General features: G+C 35.8%; 1 protein-coding gene across 4 annotated transcripts; it reads left to right on the forward strand.

Moving 5' to 3' along the window:
- The first annotated feature begins 11,087 nt into the window (after nucleotides 1–11,087).
- LOC142547663 (histone-lysine N-methyltransferase family member SUVH9-like) lies at nucleotides 11,088–23,755 on the forward strand. Of its 4 annotated transcripts, none has more exons than XM_075656050.1 (3): nucleotides 11,088–13,255; nucleotides 22,539–22,663; nucleotides 23,349–23,750. In XM_075656050.1, exon 1 carries the CDS (start codon nucleotides 11,241–11,243, stop codon nucleotides 13,191–13,193), a length of 1,953 nt encoding a protein of 650 aa, XP_075512165.1. In that variant the 5' UTR covers nucleotides 11,088–11,240; the 3' UTR covers nucleotides 13,194–13,255; nucleotides 22,539–22,663; nucleotides 23,349–23,750. The 4 variants fall into 4 exon arrangements, with proteins under 4 accessions (XP_075512165.1, XP_075512166.1, XP_075512164.1 ...); XM_075656051.1 differs by having other exon boundaries at nucleotides 22,625–22,663; XM_075656049.1 differs by having other exon boundaries at nucleotides 22,625–23,755.

Genomic DNA, 23,755 nt, shown 5'->3' on the forward strand with positions numbered 1-23,755 from the left:
TAGATTTTCCAGGTAATTTGTTTTTGTGCTATTTTACTCGAAATATAAATGAGATAACAAATCAAATATTTTGTTTGAAAGTTTTCTAGAATTTTAAATATTATAATTAGTTTCCAGTAATAGGCTTCACCGTTCATGCCAAATATTTTGACCCCTTTCATTGAATGGATATTAGCGTCGCGTTAGCATAATATTTATATATATAATATTTTTTATTATAATTTTTTAATCATATATTATATATATTTTAATTTAATTTGAATGAAAGGAAAATAACATTAGTATATAAATATTTGTAAGTATTAAATAAATTGTGTTATTCGGTTGTTAAAAAGATTGGAGAGTGAAAAATGTTTATGAAGAGAACTCTCTCTAAAGAATATTCGTGGAAATTTTTTTAAAAATAACTTCATCAGCATACCACTAGGCAATAAAGGGTTTAACTTTAATTATTACCATAGATTAGAGTTAAATATGTAAACTTACTTTGGTGTCACCAAGCCATATCAAATTCAATTGGTAAAGTGTCTCTGTCTGGTTGCGGCACACATGATGCGTGTAGTCATTCTGCGGAAAAAAATTTGAAAATGAAGTAGTATTTTTTAAAATAAATGAAATTTATTAAGTTTTGAAATTGAAATGGATGGAAAGAATATTGAAAAAAGAAACATTGAAAATGATTAGGTGAATGATTAAATGAGAGTTTTAGAATTATAAAAAAGATTCCACCAACGTCTCCAAAATTAGTTAGTCTAGGACGTTTAGCTCATTTAATTTAATAATATAAATATAGATCAATAGATAAATAATATAATGCTAGTTTTGTGGTAGGTTATTTTCTCTCCCAGGTTTAATAAATGTAAAACATAAAAAGAGCTCGATTTGTATATAATTTTGACTTGCGTAAAATTAGGAATGACAATGCGGCGTGACGGATGGACGGGACGGGAAGAGACGAAAACGGATTTGTCATCCCCATCCTCGTCCTACGACTCATGCATGCTGAATCGTGGAGGCTGTCTTAAAAAGATTTTGGATTCTCCCAATCCAAACCACTTAATTTGGTTATCAGGTTGAACCAACTCAATGGACCTAGCTCGTATTCACAGCTCTATGCAATATACACATCATCGTTATTAATATAAAATAAAATATTAAATAATTACACTTTGAGTTGTAAGAGTTAATTTTTATTACACGTCCAACGTGCATGCATCCGAACTAATTTATTATACATTATTAATTGATGATTTTTTTTGAGAAGATAATTGCAGTTTTAGGCCTACATATAATTTTTAATATACGTGCAACATGTGTGACATCAAAACTACTATAAAATATTAATTAAATACATTTTTGTGAGAAGTTAATTACATTTTTAAAATTATTATATTGAGTAAGTCTCTTATTAGACAGTCTCATAGATCTTTATTCGTGAGATAAGTCAACCTGTATCATATTTACAATAAAAATTAATATTTTTGGCAAACAAAGTAATATTTCATGGGTGACCGAAATAAAATATATGTCTCATAAAGTTGATCTGTGAGACTGTTTTACATGATTTTTTGTATATAATATCTTTCATGTGTGTGTAGCCGGGTAATACAAAATAAAATATTAATCAGTTATATTTTAGACCTACAATGTAATGCCCGAGAATTAATCACTGTAATTAACGATGATTTATTTACAATTTTATGTGATTATGAAAGAATTAACCGAGACCCGATTTGAGATAACGCGTAAAAAGATGTATGTGCGAGGATGAGCTCTCGCGCATATGCGCGACCAGCCGGGCGCATATGCGCGAAATGTCCAGAGGACCTCGCGCATATGCGCGACCTGAACCCGCGCATGTGCGCGAGGGTGGCAGAGAGTTGGGCAGAAATTTGAGTACCTCGCGCATATTTGCCGAATGAGGGCGCGCATATGCGCGAGGCACTGTGCACATCAGGCGCCGAGACATATGGTCTCGCGCATATGCGCCGGTAGATGTCGCGCATATGCGCGAGACGTGTTGCACGTAGAGTGAGCCATTTGCCTTGTTGCATGTACGTGTATGAATATATATATATATATATATATATATATATATCAACATATACGTTTTAAGCATCAGAAAAGGGAAAGCGAAGGAAACGTTGTCAAAATTGTTTTGAAATCGTGGAGTCGCGATTGTGTACAATCCGTCCGTCTGATTTTGAATCTGACTACGGTACTCTGTTCCTATCAACGCAGGCTACAACTGGACGTAAGTTTTACTACGTTTTGACATGTTTTGAAATTATGATGTTGTTGGAATTGAATACACTTCATATATGATGTTCTGGATATGTTAGACATCATAGAATCGAAGTCAGATTAAGAAACGGACTGATTATGGAATTGTTATGATTTTCTGATTATATTGATCTGAAATCGGACAGATTTGGATTATGGATGGAGTATAGATTGTATCGGATATGAGTTATGATTTGTAATTAATGTCTGTTGATATGGTATTGACGGGGATACTGAGATTGTGCCGTTATGCTGTGATTTGAATTAAATCCGGATTAATCAGATTCAATGTTGAATTGAGAATGGAATATTGATATTATGATTCTCAATATGTCGTTTCAGATTTACAGAGACAGTCTTGAGTTCAGAATTGATATTGCTTCAGACCGAGACTACAAACGAAAGGTATAAGTCAATGTAGTATCGGGAGATCGACTTAAGTCGGTTTAGACTTGAGTTTCCCTAAATCACATACTTTACTTTATTGCATTGATATTTGCATTGATTTGATTGATGTACTTGTTTTCTTGATTTATAGATAACAGGTATTAGACGAGTAATCTTGTGACAGAAGTGCCTGATAGTGGCGGGATCGCCACGGGCACATTGCACGATGTCACAAGATAGTGTATTGGCGATAGTGCCAAAGTCTGTCACCGGATGATTGGCTATCGATGTGGATAGAAATGTGGCTTCTTCTATTACTGGTGATTGGTACTGTATCGATGTGGATAGAATCGTAACTCTTCTATTACTGATGATCGATATCATATCGATGTGGATAGAATCAGAGTTTCTTCTATTACTGGTGATCGGTACTATATCGATGTGGATAGAATCAGAGCTTCTTCTATTACTGGTGATCGATACCCTATCGACGTGGATAGAACTGAAGTCTTTTTCTATTACTGTTGGTCGATATGGGAATGCCAACTTCTGGAAACCGGGATCCCTAGACTAGGATTGAGTCTAGTCTGAATTGTTGAGTTACGAGTATTGTCGACAGTCTGATATTGATTATGTTTCAGATTTTGATACATATTGCTGTTATCTGTTACATGCTTCATATCTGTTTATATGATTGCATGTTTCGTTGATTTATACTGGGATTATATTCTCATCGGAATTATCCGGCTGTTGTCTTGTTTGTATGTGTACATGACAACAGGTGGGATAGGATCAGGGTCCAGGAGATGAGGAGAGATCGTGATAGAGTGGAGACTTCGAACTTTGATGTATATAGGGTTTTGACACTTGATAATTAGATGTTGAACCTTAGTTTTTACTGATTTGTAGACGATACAGGTACTTTATTTTATACTGAGTTGTATATTAGTTTGATTTCACTACATTCCGCATTAAAAAGAAAAAAATTTTATGACCCTAATTACTTGATTAGTAAATTGATCCTGATGACGATTAAGAACTGATTAACGTCCGGGTCCCCACAACAGGTGGTATCAGAGCGATAGATCCTTGAGACTGAGATAGGAGCTAGTGAGCGGGGTAGATTGAGGTTTTCTTTCCTGCTTTTGATTGCTAGCATGATTTATTGTTTTAATACATGTTTACCTGAAATATCTGATTTTGATATGGTATTGTGTATTATCTGGAATGGATCAGCTGTAAGATGATCCGACGAGGATTGAAACCGATCTGCTGTAATTAGGATTACTAATCCTTTTGATTATCAGATATGTCTCCGAGAAGAGTACCTGAACAGGGTAGTACTTCAAATCCTCCAATGGACGTTATAGCCACTCCAATGGAGACCTTGTTAAAGAGATTTCAGTCATTCCATCCACCAACTCTGAAGGGTACGGAGAATTCAGTGGAATGCGAGAGTTGGTTAGATGATATCGAGATGTTGTTTGAGTCTTTGGACTATACTGATGAGAAGAGGGTGAAACTGATAGGGCACCAGTTACATGATGTGGCAAAGAACTGGTGGATTACCACAAAACGGGCCTTGGAACAACGAGGTACGACTATCACCTGGAATGTCTTTAGAACTGAATTTTATCAAAGGTTCTTTCCAGTGTCGTATAGAAAGGACAAGGGAGCCGAGTTTGCAAACTTGAGGTAGGGCCAGCTAAACATTGAGGAATATGTGGCCAAATTCTCTACAATGCTCCGATTTGCTCCCCACGTAGCTGAACATGGTGAGGCCGTTGCGGACCAGTTCATAAATGGCCTAAATTCTGAAATCTTTACCTTGGTGAATACCGGGAGGCCAAACAACTTTACTGATGCCTTGAACCGAGCCAAGGGAGCCGAATTCGGTCTGATGAGACAGAAAGAGGCTTCGTTTGTGCCTGCAGCACCAAGATCACAGATGTCTCCACCATCTTCTCGATATGAAAGCGACAGTGGTAGTGGGAAGAAAGATTTCCTGAAAGCTAAGAGAAAGCAATTCAAGAAATCTGGAAGTAGCTCATCCAGTTCGAGTGGCTCGAGACAGACTGGTCAAGGCCAGAGTTATACAGGACCTTACTGTAGCACTTGTGGAGGGAAGCATTCCACAGAATAGTGCCGAGGAGTGTTCGGCAACTGCCGCATTTGTAAACAGCATGGACACTTTGCCCGAGTGTGTCCACAGCGAAGTGCCCAGGGATCCCAGGCCGCTGAGTCATCTAGATCAGTGGCTCAGACAGGGAGACGATCTGCTGCCATTCATTCCTTCCAGCCAGCACCGCCTACCCAGTCACCGCCGAGGCCAGGAGGGAGCCAGACAGTGAGCCAGCCTCCTAGACAGCAGGCCCGAGTGTTCGCTTTGACTGAGGAGCAGGCACATGATGCACCTGATGATGTTGTTGCAGGTAACTGTTTTATTTCTAGTTATCCTGCTTATGTATTAATTGATACTGGTGCATCCCATACATTTATATCTGAGCGATTTGCTTTGATGCATTCTTTGCCTATTGAGTCATTATCTGCGGTAGTGTCTGTCTCTTCTCCTTTGGGGACGGGTTTGATATCACTGAAATCTGTTAGATCATGTATACTGCAGTATGATGGGCATGAAATTGAGTTAGACTGTATTGTGCTTGGGATATCTGACTTTGATTTTATTATCGGTATCGATACGTTGACCAAGTACAGGGCTACAGTCGATTGTTTCCACAAGATTGTTCGATTCAGACCTGAAATGGCTGAGGAGTGGAAATTTTACGGTAAGGGTTCTCGAACTAGAATTCCTTTGATATCTGCAATAAATATGACTCGATTATTGCAGAAAGGAGTGGATGGATTCCTGGTATATTCAGTTGATTTACTGAAATCGAGCCCATCATTGGCGGACTTGCCAGTGGTGTGTGAGTTTGCTGATGTCTTTTCAGATGAGATTCCTGGATTGCCTCCGATTCGAGAGATAGACTTCAGCATTGAGTTGATGCCGGGAACAGTTCCGATTTCGAGGGCTCCGTACCGGATGGCACCTATCGAGTTGAAAGAATTGAAAGAACAGCCGGAGGATTTACTGGCCAAGGGATATATCAGACCGAGTGTTTCTCCTTGGGGCGCTCCAGTACTGTTCGTGAGGAAGAAGGATGGGTCGAAGAGACTTTGTATCGACTACCGGCAACTGAACAAGGCAACGGTAAAGAATAAATATCCATTGCCTCGTATTGATGATTTATTTGATCAGTTGCAAGGTTCTTCGGTGTATTCCAAGATCGATCTGAGATCTGGATACCATCAACTGAGAGTCAGGATTCTGATATCTCAAAGACAGCATTCAGAACCAGGTATGAACACTATGAATTTATTGTCATGCCATTTGGTTTGACGAATGCACCGGCGGTATTTATGGGATTGATGAATCGAGTCTTTCAGGAATATCTCGATGATTTCGTGATTATCTTCATCGATGATATTTTGATTTATTCAAAGAATGTGATGGAGCATGCTGAACATTTAAGAACCGTGTTGCGAATTTTGAGGGCGGAGAAATTATATGCTAAACTATCAAAATGCGAGTTCTGGTTGAAACAGGTGGTGTTTCTGGGGCATATTATATCCGGAGATGGTATATCAGTTGATCCCAGTAAGGTTGAGGCAGTAATTTCTTGGCCGAGACCGACATCTGTACCAGAGATATGCAGCTTTATGGGTTTGGCAGGATATTATCGCCGATTTATTAAAGATTTTTCGAGTATTGCCAAACCGATTACACAGTTGACTCAGAAGAATGCTCCATTCGTTTGGTCTGAGAAATGTGAGACCAGTTTTCTCAAATTGAAGAAAAGATTGACCAGTGCTCCTGTGCTGACGATTCCTTCAGGCACTGGTGGATTTGTTGTTTATTGTGATGCTTCTCATCGAGGATTGGGCTGTGTGTTGATGCAGCGAGGACATGTTATCGCTTATGCCTCGAGACAGCTGAAACCCCATGAATCTCGTTACCCAATTCATGATCTTGAATTGGCAGCCATCGTCTTTGTATTGAAGATATGGCGACATTATCTGTACGGTGAGAAGTTTGAGATCTATTCTGATCACAAAAACTTGAAATATCTGTTTTCACAGTCCAAATTGAATATGAGGCAGCGAAGATGGCTTGATTTGCTAAAAGATTTCGATTGTGAAATCAAATACTATCCAGGAAAGTCTAATGCAGCAGCTGATGCACTGAGTCGAAAGGTATGTTCTCTATCCTTATCGACTAGGGGTGTTTCGAATTTGATTGAAGACTGCTGTTTGTCTGGATTAGCCTTTGAAATAGACTGTCAGCCTCTAAAATTATATGCGATTCAAGCTGAACCAGAGATGATTTTGAGAATTAAAGCAGCTCAGAAAGTTGATCAGAATATATAGAAGTCGATTGCTATGGTCAGAGCTGGACATCAATCGGAATATCAAGTTCAAAATGGTATTTTGTATGTGAATAATCGTCTTGTTGTGCCGAATGTTTTGGATTTGAGACAACGAATACTAGCAGAAGCGCACAACAGTCGTTTTAGCATTCATCCTGGTGGCAGGAAAATGTATAATGATTTGAAGACACAGTATTGGTGGAAGCAAATGAAATCAGATGTTACTGAATTTTTAGCCAAATGTCTGAACTGCCAACAGGTGAAAGCTGAGAGGAAGAAACCAGAAGGATTGTTGCAGAGTTCGTCTATTCCTGAATGGAAATGGGATCACATTTCCATGGATTTTATGACGCAGTTACCGAGATCCTCCCGAGGTTGTGATGCAATTTGGGTCGTGATTGATCGATTGACCAAATCTGCATGTTTTATTCCATACAAAATGACATATAGATATGACCAGATGACCGATATTTATGTTAGAGAAGTGGTCAGAATGCACGGAGTGCCGAAGTCGATTGTTTCAGACCGTGATCCTCGGTTTACTTCGCACTTCTGGCAGAGTTTGCAGCAAGCTCTCGGTACGAAGTTACATCTGAGTACCGCATATCATCCTCAGACTGACGGACAGTCAGAACGGACGATTCAGACATTGGAAGATATGCTGAGAGCTGTGGTGCTTGATTTTAGCACTAATTGACAAGATGCATTGCCACTTTGCGAGTTTTCGTACAACAATAGCTATCAAACGAGTATTGAAATGGCTCCTTTTGAAGCGTTGTACGGAAAGAAGTGTTGATCCCCTCTGTATTGGGATGATATCTCTGAAGTTCCTGAGATTGGACCTGACATGATCAGAGATATGACTGAAAAAGTGAAACTAATTCAGAAGAAAATGAAGGCAGCACAGGACCGACAAGCCAAATATGTCAACCTTCGACGTAGACCGTTGGTATTTGAGACTGGAGATCGAGTATTTTTGAAGATTTCTCCATTCAGAGGTGTGGTTAGATTTGGTAAGAAAGGGAAATTGTCTCCACGATATTTTGGTCCTTATGAGATTCTTGAAAAGATAGGAGATCGTGCCTATCGACTAGCATTGCCGCCTTCATTATCTGGAATACATGATGTCTTTCATGTATCAATGCTGCGGAAGTATCTCCTTGATGATTCACATGTTATTCAACCCGACGAGACCGAGCTGGATGAGACATTGAGTTATGTCGAGAAACCGATCCGGATTATCGATCGTAAGGAAAAACAGCTCAGAACGAAGATGATTCTGTTGGTGAAAGTACAATGGACTCGTCATGGCGTTGAAGAAGCCACTTGGGAGACTGAATCAGATATGAGACAAGAATTCCCAGCATTATTTCACTAATGTAAATTTTTATTCGACTATAATTAAATTCCTTCTTAATGATATGATTTGACTATCTGTGATTTCGAGGACGAAATCATATCTTAGGGGGGGAGAAATGTAATGCCCGAGAATTAATCACTGTAATTAACGATGATTTATTTACAATTTTATGTGATTATGAAAGGATTAACCGAGACCCGATTTGAGATAACGCGTAAAAAGATGTATGTGCGAGGATGAGCTCTCGCGCATATGCGCGACCAGCCGGGCGCATATGCGCGAAATGTCCAGAGGACCTCGCCTGATGCGCGACCTGAACCCGCGCATGTGCACGAGGGTGGCAGAGATTTGGGCAGAAATTTGAGTACCTCGCGCATATGCGCCGAATGAGGGCGCGCATATGCGCGAGGCACTGTGCACATCATGTGCCGAGACATATGGTCTCGCGCATATGCGCCGGTAGATGTCGCGCATATGCGCGAGACGTGTTGCACGTAGAGTGAGCCATTTGCCTTGTTGCATGTACGTGTATGAATATATATATATATATATATATATATCAACATATACGTTTTAAGCATCAGAAAAGGGAAAGCGAAGGAAACGTTGTCAAAATTGTTTTGAAATCGTGGAGTCGCGATTGTGTACAATCCGTCCGTCTGATTTTGAATCTGACTACGGTACTCTGTTCCTATCAACGCAGGCTACAACTGGACGTAAGTTTTACTACGTTTTGACATGTTTTGAAATTATGATGTTTTTGGAATTGAATACACGTCATATATGATGTTCTGGATATGTTAGACATCATAGAATCGAAGTCAGATTAAGAAACGGACTGATTATGGAATTGTTATGATTTTCTGATTATATTGATCTGAAATCGGACAGATTTGGATTATGGATGGAGTATAGATTGTATCGGATATGAGTTATGATTTGTAATTAATGTCTGTTGATATGGTATTGACGGGGATACTGAGATTGTGCCGTTATGCTGTGATTTGAATTAAATCCGGATTAATCAGATTCAATGTTGAATTGAGAATGGAATATTGATATTATGATTCTCAATATGTCGTTTCAGATTTACAGAGACAGTCTTGAGTTCAGAATTGATATTGCTTCAGAACGAGACTACAAACGAAAGGTATAAGTCAATGTGGTATCGGGAGATCGACTTAAGTCGGTTTAGACTTGAGTTTCCCTAAATCACATACTTTACTTTATTGCATTGATATTTGCATTGATTTGATTGATGTACTTGTTTTCTTGATTTATATATAACAGGTATTAGACGAGTAATCTTGTGACAGAAGTGCCTGATAGTGGCGGGATCGCCACGGGCACATTGCACGATGTCACAAGATAGTGTATTGGCGATAGTGCCAAAGTCTGTCACCGGATGATTGGCTATCGATGTGGATAGAAATGTGGCTTCTTCTATTACTGGTGATTGGTACTGTATCGATGTGGATAGAATCGTAACTCTTCTATTACTGATGATCGATATCATATCGATGTGGATAGAATCAGAGTTTCTTCTATTACTGATGATCGATATCATATCGATGTGGATAGAATCAGAGCTTCTTCTATTACTGGTGATCGATATCCTATCGACGTGGATATAACTGGAGTCTTTTTCTATTATTGTTGGTCGATATGGGAATGCCAACTTCTGGAAACCGGGATCCCTAGACTAGGATTGAGTCTAGTCTGAATTGTAGAGTTACGAGTATTGTCGACAGTCTGATATTGATTATGTTTCAGATTTTGATACATATTGCTGTTATCTGTTATATGCTTTATATTTGTTTATATGATTGCATGTTTCGTTGATTTATACTTGGATTATATTCTCACCTGAATTATCCGGCTGTTGTCTTGTTTGTATGTGTACATGACAACAGGTGAGACAGGATCAGGGTCCAGGAGATAAGGAGAGATCGCGATAGAGTGGAGACTTTGAACTTTGATGTATATAGGGTTTTGGCACTTGATAATTAGATGTTGAACCTTAGTTTTTACTGATTTGTAGACGGTACAGGACTTGTACTTTATTTTATACTGAGTTGTATATTAGTTTGATTTCACTACGTTCCGCACTAAAAAGAAAAAAATTTTATGACCCTAATTACTTGATTAGTAAATTGATCCTGATGACGATTAAGAACTGATTAGCGTCCAGGTCCCCACATACAATGTACTAAAATAAAATAAAATATTAAATAATTACATTTTTTGGAGAAATTAATTACATCTACCATATAATCTTTAATTCATGCGCGACTTACTTGCCAACCAAACTAATAAAAAATAAATTTTTATTTAATATTTTTTGAGAAATTAATTTTATTTCCATACCTATCATATAACCTTTAATACACTTACAATATAAAATTAAAATATTAATTAATTACAATTTTGTTAGAAGTTAATTACATTTAGACCAACCATATTTTTTGCCTGTCACTGTAACTATTATAAAACAAAATATTAATTAAATAATTTTTTTGAGGAATTATTTATATAAAATAAAGTATTAATTAATTACAATTTTTAAAAATTAATTAAATTTTTACAATGTAATAATTGTCTGAATAATTAATCGCTGTGTTTCTCTTACACATCCTCGGAAGCGTTTCAAATGTTTGCCTAAAACTTCCGCATCCCAAAAACACACTCTTCGCTACATACAACACACTATTTCACAATCTCTCAGGTCTTCATTCTTTGCTACGCTTGGGAGAAATTTGCACAAACCCCGAAGAAAATTTGAAATGGGTTCGAATTCTATGGTTCAATTTCAAGATTTGAACCTCTGTCCAGATCCTCCAGCTGCTGAAATTGTGCCCAAAATTGAACCAAAGCTTGAACCTATGGATGAACCATTACCGCCAGCTCCTCCTCCCCCTCTTCCTCCTCCACCCCTTTCCACTCCACCTCCCCAGTCTCCTTCCGCAACCTCCGATGTGTTATCTGAATTTTCCCGCATTTCTGAGCTGTTCCGTTCTGCCTTCGCACAACGCCCAGGCGAAAACGGAGACGGTTCAGTCCTACCCGAATCCGACCCAGATGCGCTGGCGCTGGTCCCAGTTTCCGCACCAGAAGCCCACCTCATGAACGATATGGTTCGTGCAACCCGTAAGAATGATCAGCGCTCTGCTGAACTCGTTCGAATCACTGATATGAAACCCGAAGATCAGCGGTATTATCGCGGCTTAATTCGAAAAACCCGGATGCTGTACGATTCGTTGCGGGTGTTTGCTGTGGTTGAAGATGAAAAGCATAAGAATGCTGATAATGGGCTCGTTCAGCATAGGCGGACGAGGGCGGACTTGAAAGCTGCGGCATTGATGCGAGAGCGAAGATTGTGGCTGAATCGCGATAAACGGATAGTGGGTGATATACCTGGAGTGATGATTGGGGATGTATTTTATTTTAGGATGGAATTGTGTGTTGTGGGATTGCACGGGCAGCCACAGGCTGGGATTGATTATGTGCCAGCTAGCTATTGCTCGAATGGGGAGCCTATTGCAACTAGTGTTATTGTTTCGGGAGGTTACGAGGATGATGAAGATTCTGGGGATGTTGTAATATACACGGGCCATGGTGGACAGGACAAGAATGGGAAGCAGGTTATGCATCAAAAATTAGAATGTGGGAATTTAGCACTGGAGAGGAGCATGAACTATGGAATTGAGGTAAGGGTTATCCGCGGGTTAAAGTACGGGGGTGGTGTTAATGGTAAAGTTTATGTTTATGATGGTTTGTATAGAATTGTTGAGACTTGGTTCGAGGTGGGGAAGTCAGGATTTGGTGTTTTTAAGTTCAAGCTAGTTAGGATTGAGAATCAGGTGGAAATGGGAAGTAATGTGATGAAGTTTGCATATAGTTTGAGGAATAAGCCATTGGATGTGCGGCCTAAGGGTTATTTGACACTGGATTTGTCGAAGAACAAGGAGAATTTTCCGGTGTTTTTCTTTAATGATATTGATGGGCACCGTGACCCTGTACATTTTGAATATATTACCACAACGATTTTCCCTTCATATGTATATAATTGTGGAAGTAAGACTGGATGTAAATGCGTTGGGGCATGTTTGAATGATTGCTTTTGTGCAATGAAAAATGGAGGCGAGTTTGCATATGATATGCATGGGGTTCTAGTGAGGGGAAAACCGTTGATTTTTGAGTGTGGTCCAAATTGTGGCTGTCCCCCCAGTTGCCAGAATCGTGTGAGCCAGAAGGGTCTTAAGAATCGATTTGAAGTTTTTAGGTCGAGGGAGACTGGTTGGGGTGTTAGATCGTTGGACATGGTCCAAGCTGGCTCCTTTATCTGTGAGTATGCTGGAGTTGTTCTCACTCGTGAGCAAGTTCAGCTTTTCACTATGAACGGTGATAGCTTAATTCATCCGAGTCGCTATGCTGACAGATGGACTGAATGGGGTGATTTATCACAAGTATTTTCCGACTATGTTCGTCCAGAATATCCAACAGTTCCTCCTTTGGATTTTGCCATGGATGTATCGAGAATGAGGAACTTAGCATGCTATATGAGCCACAGTTCATGTCCGAATGTTATGGTGCAACTTGTGTTATATGATCACAATAATGTGTCATTTCCTCACCTCATGCTGTTTGCTCTGGAAAATATCCCACCTATGAGAGAGCTCAGCCTTGATTATGGGGTTGCTGATGAATATATGGGGAAGCTTGCAATTTGTATCTAGTTATCTCTCTGAGCTGGTTCAATTTTGAAGATGATGGACGGCATTCAACACAATGTACTAAGGTAAACCTAATTTTTTCGTTTTTTTAATTTTTTTATAAGATTAGTCCGTATTACTTTTGATTCCAATGAGTTTAAATGTTTTGATTTCTTAGATCTATATACGACTCGTTGACATTCACATGCTGACTATTAAGGTAGCTAAGATTGGACTTCTATCTATTATTATTTTTCTAACTACTCTTGAGACATATTGGTGTTTTACTATGCAATTTGCCAAGGTGCAGATGGAAATGATTTAGCATATTATTTTTTTCCTTGAAGTAGAGCCGTGTTTAGTTGAGACGGTTGGTTGGCCCCTCAACCTTTTATGAAATTCATTTCGTGGCTTAATTTTTGTAGATTTTTTGCGATATACAGTACTAATAGACTTTGTTAATAGGTGAAAAGTTAAAAAAACTTGATATATATGGTTAAAAATTTGAAGAGATAACATTGAAAAAGTTCTTAGATACTACACTTTACTTGCAGTGAGTTTTCTTTATATTGTCAATTTGAAGGCTAGATAAAGGTTGGATTAGTGGCGATGAAATTGGTCTATGTTTTGTATTGGCATAGTAAAAGTAGGCAAGAATCCTGGCCTGTACTCTGTTAGTATAAGGTGATGAGATTGCTTGAAATACTGAAAATTTGGTTCTTTAATTGGAAAGTTGATGGAGCTCGCAAATGTTAGACCTAAATAAGAACTACTGTGGTATGTTTGCAAGCAGGAAAATGGAGTTGGGAGGAAGTGAGACAGGTTAGAAACCAGGGTACGAATTGTGCTACACAGTAATGGACGAGTGGTAGGTCAAGCTGCGTTCTTTTTTTTATTTGGAATGTAAGTTATCTATAGTGAACTTTATCACCTCAACTTAAGTCTTAAGATAGTAGCCTCCGATATGTTCTAAAGAGTTGGACAAGAGGAAGAGAATGTAATTATAGGATGTGTGGAGATGTTGAAGATAATTCCATCTTTAGCAAGATAAGTACTTGAAGGGATAAAATGGCTTGGTCTACCTAGACAGGACTCTTGGAAGTGGAATAAAGGTGTCCACAATGAAATGGTAATTAAGAGGAAAAGAGACCTATATTAATAGAGGGCTGCTTGTCAGAGCAGTGTTGCAACAATTTCTGCATGAACTGATGTTTTATGCATTAATTTTTGGTGACACGCATTATTTATCTTTCATGGTTTTTAGTGTTTTTTGATGGCCTGATGTTTACTATGAGAGTTTTATATGAACCCGAAATGCCTCCAAAATTGAATATATAGTTGTATGGTTCAGTTGTTTGATTTGCACTTCAATATGCCTGATCGATCTTTTCGGTTGGGAAACTAGCGTGTAATATGTCAAGTTAAAATGTGGTCGGATGTGTCCAAGTTGATCCCTCATACACTAATATTTAATTAACAAAATTTTAGTTACTTAATTTAAGATGAACTTAAGAAATAAGTGCGGCGGAATAAAATCATTAATCTAAATTAATTAACTAGGATAAATACCAATTAAATCTAGCAGTAATGAATGATTAAATAAGGATTCAAATTGAAATAAAGAATTAAGAATAACAACGGTATCGAACTCTACTAAGTCGGCACATGTTGAAATCCAAATAATTATCAACTTCTTGCACAATCACGGTGAAATTTCTAATTTATTTATTATCAATTTCTCGAGTTAATAAACCTATTTAATTTTAACCGGCCAATTATTTCTAATTGAATTTTATTAGATTTAAATGCATTAAATCTATTCTAGAAAATGCATTAAGTCTTTGTCAAATTTCAGTTTCACATAAAACCGCACATAGAATCGAGTTGTATTCCTAGTCGATTTTATTATGTGTCGATTGACGTCTTTATTGCTATATTTAATCATTCCTCTTCCGATTCATGATTAATCAATGAACAAGTAAATAGGTAGTCAGGCTATTCATAATCAATATTAAACTCCCATTAATCAATAATTGAAAGCAAGAAAGAATAATATATTGAAAATTAACAAAATATAAAATGAATTGTCTCAGTCATATCGTGATCTTTGTCTACAGAAATTGAGTAAGTCTCTTGTGAGACGGTCTCACGAATCTTTATCTGTGAGACGGATCAACCCTACCGATATTCATAATAAAAAGTAATACTCTTAGCATAAAAAATAATTTTTTTCTTGGATGACCCAAATAAGAGATCCGTCTCACAAAATATGACCCGTGAGACCGTCTCTCAAAAGTTTTTGCCACATAAATTTATTCCATAAAATCAAATTAAAGCATAAAACCAATGTTGGAATTCACAAAAATAAATTCTAGAAGGAATAAGAAAAAATATAAGCGTGATCAGTGCCGTACCTAAGATTTTTAGGGCCCGACTCAAACTTAAGTTGGGTCCCAACACAATAAAGTATGTTCATGTTCTTTTTCTTTTGATTAAAGAGCTAGAGTTTTAAAAAAACTAAACTTGTGACTTTTATACTCAATTATAAAAACAAATAATGCTTTAGTTGCATAGTTTACCGATATACCTAACAAATGTTTTATATACATATATATGTGTGTGTGTGTGTTATTTATATATATATGTTATTTAATGAAAATCAATGAATCATCGTAAAGGAGGGAAATTTTTTAAAATATACTTCGAATGATTTCTCATTCAATTCAAAAAGTATATGTACAAATGTGACTAAAATCGCTACACTTGCAGCAACCTTAAAAATAATATAATACTAATTTCATTAAATATAAATTGTTAGTATCATGTATTATGCGAAATGAAGTATTATAAAACTTAATTTAATCACACTCTACAAAATAGTTTTTGACAGTAGGCCGTAGGAAATATGCAAACACAATGATTGCAAAATTGTTATTGTTAATCTCATGTATGCGTACAAAACAATGCGTGCTATACACCAACACAATGTGTAATGTCACATATAAAAACCCAATGGAAGTAAAAATTTGCTATATTGGATTTATTCGTCGCAAATCAACCTACTTTCTTGAAATATATTGATATACATATGAATTATTCAGAGTTTAGAAACATAATTTATCAAAAACTAATATGTCTTGACAAAAAGTTCAATCATCATTAGAAATTTTTTCAATTAAATAACAAATGTTTGTGTTTAAAGGAAGGATTTTCATTAAGCGTACCATATTTTTCTTCTCTTTCGATATCACGCTTGAATACTTTTTTATTTTCGTGAAAGAAGATAGACTCACTCGACACATATAAGGTACGGGTCTGAGCGTGATCAGCGCGATTCCCTTTTTGAAATCGAGTTCTTCTTCTCTCTAACCCTAGCTATAAAAAATAATCTTAAAAAATCCTCTTAAATATTTTTGAAGGCTTGTATTTAAAGACTCCTAGCCTTAAGATTTTGTCCAAAAATCTCCAAACTCTCGAGCCCATTAGAAAATTCCATTTCCTGATTTTATTCGATTTTCTAAGATTGTTCCATGTAAAGGACACGGCCCCGTGTCACGTGCTTGCTTACCTGCGTGTGTTGAATTTACACTAACATATCTCAAGATTACCAAAATGCGTTTTGAATCTCATTTATTTATGTTACCAACTAATACAAATATAGAAAGGGGCCATGTATTCTTGAAATTGTTTTAGAAAACATAATCTATGCAAGTATTGTTTGAAGTAATCACTAAAAATATAATAATGCCATTACTATATTTTCATGTGAAAACATTTATAGGTAATTTTTTTTCTTTGAAGCAAAGTAAATATAATTAATTATAATATCTCCATTATTAATTGAGTTTGTCTTTTGATTTGATATATAGTTTTAAAGGGAATCTAGAAAAGATAAATATTTGAATTCATGTAACTTTGTTTTGTTATAAATTAGGGTTGTCAATTGATGGCGTGGTGTCATAACTTTCAGGTAATAAGGTAGTTTTAGAAAGACGTCATTTTAGGAAATGAAAATTTATTTGCAGTCCATTAAGGAGAATGTAAGTTAACTGCTTGTGGAAAACAAAAAAATACAGGATAAAAAATTATGACCGAAAAGACACTAGATTTAGAAAAGGCTTATCAATGTCTACATGCATAGATTTATTTCGGTATTCGTTTAAGCAAGGTTCTAAAAAGTGCGAAGCTGACGAAGAGTCAAGGTCAAGTTTTAAGCTTTACAAGTTTAATAAGAAATTAAGCATAAAAAACTTTTTAATTTTTATTATAATTTTAATTATATCAAGTCAATTAATAGAATAAAGAACATATAAACATACAAAATTTAAGAATAAATGTATAAATCTTAGAATACTTTTCACTATCTAGAATAACAGTTAAAGGATATTTTGGTGCCTCTAGAGAGTTCTTGTTTAAAAATTTATATCATCAAATATTTAACATTTAAAATTTTAAAGTTAACTTTTATCGTAAAAATAACAAAAGTTAACTTTAAATACTTTTAAAAAATAAACTTAAAATTTTATATGAATAATGTGAGGTTGGATGCCTAATCCACATTTTGGTCGAACCAAAGCTTTATCACGCTTTGTGCTTAAATTGTGCTTTTTCACGCTTTTTAGAACACTTGTTTTAATTTCCTAGGCAAATATGCTAATATCCTCCTTGTCATGAAGTAACTCTAGTAACTCCTGATTCACCTTTTGGAATCTATTTTCCATAGGAGAAAAAAGTAGAGTATACTAACACACAAGGTGACTTAGATAAGCGCATGGTTCAAGGTTATGTGCTTGGGTTCAAAGTGACCGATCTTTTCGATTGGGACCAGTAAGCGTACTAGATCGAGTTATAAGATAGTCACATTTGAGTCTGAGTCGATACCGCAGAAACCATTTTTAATTACTAGGATATAAATCTCTATACTTTAGCTTTGAGGAAATTAATTAATTGTAACAGGTGAAATTAGTAACCCAAGTGAATTAAACTAAAGTAAGAAAATTGCCAACCAAATTCAGTTATCGTTAATTATTAAGTAAGAATTCAATTTCAAATAAAAAGACCGAGATTTCAAATAAGATCAAGACACAATGTTACGAGATTCCATTGTTGACCACATTATTATTCGGTTAATCATCAAGCCTTTGATTACGCTGAAATTTATCTATTTATAAAATCAACAAACCTATGTTTACTTGAATGTTTCTATACAAATTTAGTCAAATAAAAAACACATTTTTTTTTACGAATTATGGAATTTTAGTTTTCATTCAAAAATTCATACTGAAAACAAAACTATTTCTAGTCAATTTTAGTGTATGTTAATTGATGTATTTGAAGCTATATTTAACCAATCCCCTTTTGGTTTAACATTGATCAGTATATTCACAAACAATACTAAACAAGCAACTAAGAATTGAAATGAAATAATGATAATTTATTAAAATCCTAGCCGTAAAAAAATGACTGAAAAAACTCCCCCAAAATTATTCGAACCTCTTATTTATAATTTTTCCTTGAAATTTTGCAGTCAAGTGTTTTCCTTTCGGGATCCTCAAAATCACGTCCAAGAGGGTAAAAACTCCTTTTCCCCACGATTTCCTTATTTTTTGTGATTGTGCAGGATTTAGCCTACACGGGGCTGTGTGGAGCTTCTTGCTTGATACACGGCTTGAATAGGGAGCTGCACACAACTCCCTGTCTGTTTCTTGGTTCTTCTCTTAAAATTTCACTTACAATACATGTCCTTGGCATGAGATATAACATGGGCTCGTGCTTTCCCTTTTTCTTCATATTTTTGTTCTTGTATATACGGCGCTGCATACTAGTCCTTCTTAGCTTCGTGCTTCAAACAAGATTTTGCCGTGGTTACTATGACATGCACAGTTCCTTTACTGGGCCATGTTTCTTTCTAATTCCATCCATGGAACCATGTTTTATTTCTACTCATGCTTCACTTTTCTACCTCCGATTTTTTTGGTGTATTTTTGAGAACCAATTTACGCGACATCCTTTTGTTAACTTTTCTTTGTTATTTAACAATGCAGCAGTGATAAAACGAAGTAAATAATCACAATAATCGGAAATGCTAAATGAGTAAGAATAACGACAAATCAATATTCAATGATCATACAATCCGTGCTTTTCAGCCTATTCTTCACATAGGTGCACCTTAGCATTAGGGATTAGCTTTGCCGTGCCTAAACCTTATTATCTTTATGGACATTTAGTAATATGGAGAAGTCCCAGGTCCGTTACAGTAATAAAGTCATGAATTACACTAGGCCATACTGCAGAAGCATTAACCTCTATCAAACATTTTCCGGATGGTGAATGCACGAGGTTGCACATCCAACACCAATAAGGGATCGAAAGGATACAATATTTTCTAGTGATTAGTATGTCGGCCTCTTATTTGACAATAATCGCGAGTAACAATATATTATTCAATATTTTAATCCAATTATTTATTTTTGTGGTGGTTTTACTTGAAACATGATAATTCATCATAATTACAGGAAATTAGTTCAGGGGATTGTGCTAATCAATATTCCAAACAAGGTTTGATTGAATTAAGTAGGTACTACTAGGATTTCATGCATGGTTAGTCATTTGAAATTTCTTGAGTTGAATTAATTTGATCTTGATGAATTAAGTAAAAGGAGTTTCAAATTTTAATTATTTTTTTATCAATGAATGCTATTTTGGAGAAGGAAAGAGAGGATTTTCCTTTTACATTTCTACTAGGAATGAAACAAAATATATGGTAGATATTGAATATTGATTGAGATTATCATTACATGTCACGGACTCATGGGCATAGAAGCTGAGAAAAAATGCAGCAGAAGCTCAGGGCCCAACGAGGGCATTGATTGGTGTATCATCTATTCACACATGGAAAGTTAAGTCAAGAGATAAGAATGACTACTAGTCTTAAAAATAGATGATCCTAAGTTCTTAGTTTATTTTAGTTTCCTGGTACCATAGATCCACTTTTGTAAAATTATTCTAATCATTTAGGCACTATCCTAGCATATCAGCGCCCTAACTTTCCTTATTAAAACAGGATTACTGATAATAAAAAAATTTGCAATTTTAGTCTTATAAGTTAGCATATTTTGGGTTTTAGTCATATAACTTGTCAAAATTTGATTTTCATCCAGTAACTTGAATTTTTTTGTTTGGTTTTTGTTTGCCCGAAACCACTAAATCCACCAGAATATTGTTTATTTGACACCGATAGTCTCCTACATTGCTCATGTGACGAAAAAAAAAAACCAAGTGACTGTATGAAAACCAAATTTTGACAAGTTATGGAACTGCCCAAAACATGCCTACTTATATATGAATAAAATTACAATTTTCTCAAATAAAAATTTCATAATTGAATCTTCGAAGAAATCAGTCTTACGAGATCACGATGTTTTCTCGAAACGAGCCCCACAAACTCGCACACCAAGATTACCTATGAAGGAAATCAAATAAACTAAGAGACGCCCAAGAAATTGGCGATATTCCTCTTAATCACCCCATAACAAGATCTGTCACCAGGGGACATAACATTACATGTATAATAATTTTGACAATTTTATTTTCACTTTATGTGAAAGCTACGGCATGTATCATAGTTGTAAAAGGCCCCAGTCATGAGCAGGCGACCCTGCTGCGTCTGGGTATGCACCCAGGCTCAGTTGGATACTCACACTTAAGTGCACTCTAGGAAAGGCATTTTGTTTTTAGTTTCACAGAGAAGTTGCGTTTTCAAAAAGAGAAGAAAGTGCGACTTATTCTTCGAGCAAAAAATCGTCTACTTATGATCAAACAAAGCCCCAAAGGTCCAAGCCCTAAGAGACAAAAATTATATCAAGAGGCCTAGCTATTATGAAAGAAGATATGATTTGGATGATTAAGGTTCCTTTATGGTGTTATTAATAAATTTTTGCTTTGCACAACATAAAATAGTATAGTAGATCAATGTATTTTTCTAAAAAATAAGTAGTGCGCCTTGTTTCGATAAGACACACGCCTCGCCTTACACCTTGTGCCTCAAGCTCCGGGATCCCTTTGCGCCTTGCACCCGTTACAGCTATGGTGTGTGAAAATGATGATCCTTGAATTCCTTTGATCAATATTTTTTTCTTGCTTTAAACTATGATATTGTAGTGTTTTTGGTTCTTTTAAAAAGAAGTTTAAAGTATCAATTATGCTAACTCATTCATGTATAACTAGACCATATGCGTCAACAAGGAATTCTTTTCTCTTAAAAGTAGTTGTGTCCATAGTTATTAAAAGCATGTGAGCCCAGGTGCAACACTTGAAACAAGCGCGCTTTAGCGTGCGTTTTAAAAAAGTGGATTGATATTTTAGACGTAAATAAATGTTAACCCGGGCCCAACCAAGTTTGAAGCCCATGACTATTTAATGTTTAAAAAACCCTATTGTCACTCATTTATGTGAGACTTTTTTATCAGAAAGTTCAAAAGTCTTCTATGCAAACTTTTATTGTAATCTTGCCCCTATTATGACATAGTTGAGGAGAAGGATGAAAAGGAATTTGACAATTTAGATGATACAGTTATATGCAAACTTTTACTCTAATTTTTTCTACATTCATGACTCACCGTTGTTTTGGAAGATGATGATGATGGGATGATGAAAACGCATTTGATGATCTAGATATTTGAAGTTTTTTTGATTAATATATTATGAATTGATGACTTACTAGTAAATTTTAGATTATTAAAGTTTTTTTTTCGGGTTATGATTTATGCGACTTTATCTATTAATGCTTTTTTATTTATAATGTTTGTTATCTTTGTGAAAAATATTTAATTTACGTAATATTGTAGCATAAATTACTATATATATATATATATTGAATTTTAAAATTTATGCTGCTTTACTTCGATAAAACCTGCATTTCGCTTTTTGCCTCAGGCTCTGGGGTATCCTAGCGCTTTAGTGCACCTTGCGCCCTAAATAACTATGGTTGTCTCACATATGTAATAGGTTAGTTGTAATATAAATGCTATATTAGAGATGTCATATAGTGGAAAACGGCTATCCAATTGCTGCAGAAAAACAGTGAAATAAAATATTACAGGATTTAACAAGGTTCTAAATGTGTCTACATCCTTGGAGTTCTTAGCAGTTAGCCCCTCCTGTTTGGAAACACAATTTAAGTGTGCGAGTACTATATTAGATCATCAATTCTCAATGATTAGTATTTCTGGACGATTTATACTCTCATGTGGTCTGGGGATAAAGGATGGCGCCAGTTCAAATTTTTAAAATGAACATATCTGGTTTATAATTCTATTTTTTCTTATGATTTGAATATGTGTTGATTCTTAATTTAATTTCCTTGTACAGATGTGAAGTAGATAATCTTTGTGAAACTCCCGTGTTTTGGGCTGTCTATTACACTTGCTTTTTGTGGATGGTGTTACCTTTTGCAGCGGCATTTCTTCTGGATGGAGTTCTTTTTCCGTATGACAGTAAGTAACCTCTGCACCACTATAGCGAGTAAAGATATATAGATTTTTAATTAGATTTTCCACAACCGTGTGAACTCATGTACTCTTAGCCAGTGTATGCTGCTTATATGGGAATCCATGTTGCATGAAATTGTACAGAAATTATAAATGCTTTTGTCAACGGATGATTCTAACTTAAATTTTTTGAATTCGATAAGAATTAAAGGATAAAGAATCATGAAAAGAAAGACATTTATAAAAAACTAAAAAAAATGAAGGAGAATATCAGTTAAATAAATGGGAAAACGTGAAATCTTGTATTCATATACATCCTTCCTATATAATATAACTTGTGCGAAAGACCATAAAAAATGAATAAAAGTATGCACCTGTGTGAGTTGAAGTTGGCGACGCGGATTTTTTGCGACCGAAAACAATGGATTTTGGTTTTAGATGGAATAAATGAAGGTCTTTTGGGGTCCTTCACTTATTCTTATTTAACCTGAGGGGTAACATTCAACCCTATGAAGTTCTGACTTTGGATTCTGTTTGATTTTTTTTAAAAAAAGCTCGAAATTTCATAAGTCTTGGATGTGGAATCTGTGCTAAATGCACACCCTTTGTGTTGCATCAGAGACAATAAAACTTGTGATTCTGTATCAATGTTGTTCAATTACTATGTTTTTAATGAGTTCTATTACTGTAGGATGCTGCCAGTTGGTATTTGAAATTTACATGCTGGTATTAGAGTATACATGTTATTTTGAACATAGACATTACTGATACTAGAAGTTCGTTGCATCTAGATGCGTGAGTGGAATTGTCTGAGAAGGATTTGTTCATCTTCCACGAAAATGAATTGTATCGATATCGATTATAACTTTCAAGGGTTGAGAAAAATTGTTTACTTTTCTCATTGTATTTGGATAGGAATATCTATTGGAAAGATTTCGTTCATTCCATTGGTATGTTCCGAGGTCCTTGTAACTGTAGTTGTCTATTAGATCTTTATAATTATGCAAACCAACGGTAGATTTTCAATCAAGTTATTTCTTATAGTCGTATTAATCATAAACTTGATAGACATGAAGCTCACAAGGGGTCCATATTTGC

Source organism: Primulina tabacum, chromosome 5, assembly GCF_025594145.1.
Source record: "Primulina tabacum isolate GXHZ01 chromosome 5, ASM2559414v2, whole genome shotgun sequence".
Lineage (NCBI taxonomy): Eukaryota > Viridiplantae > Streptophyta > Magnoliopsida > Lamiales > Gesneriaceae > Primulina > Primulina tabacum.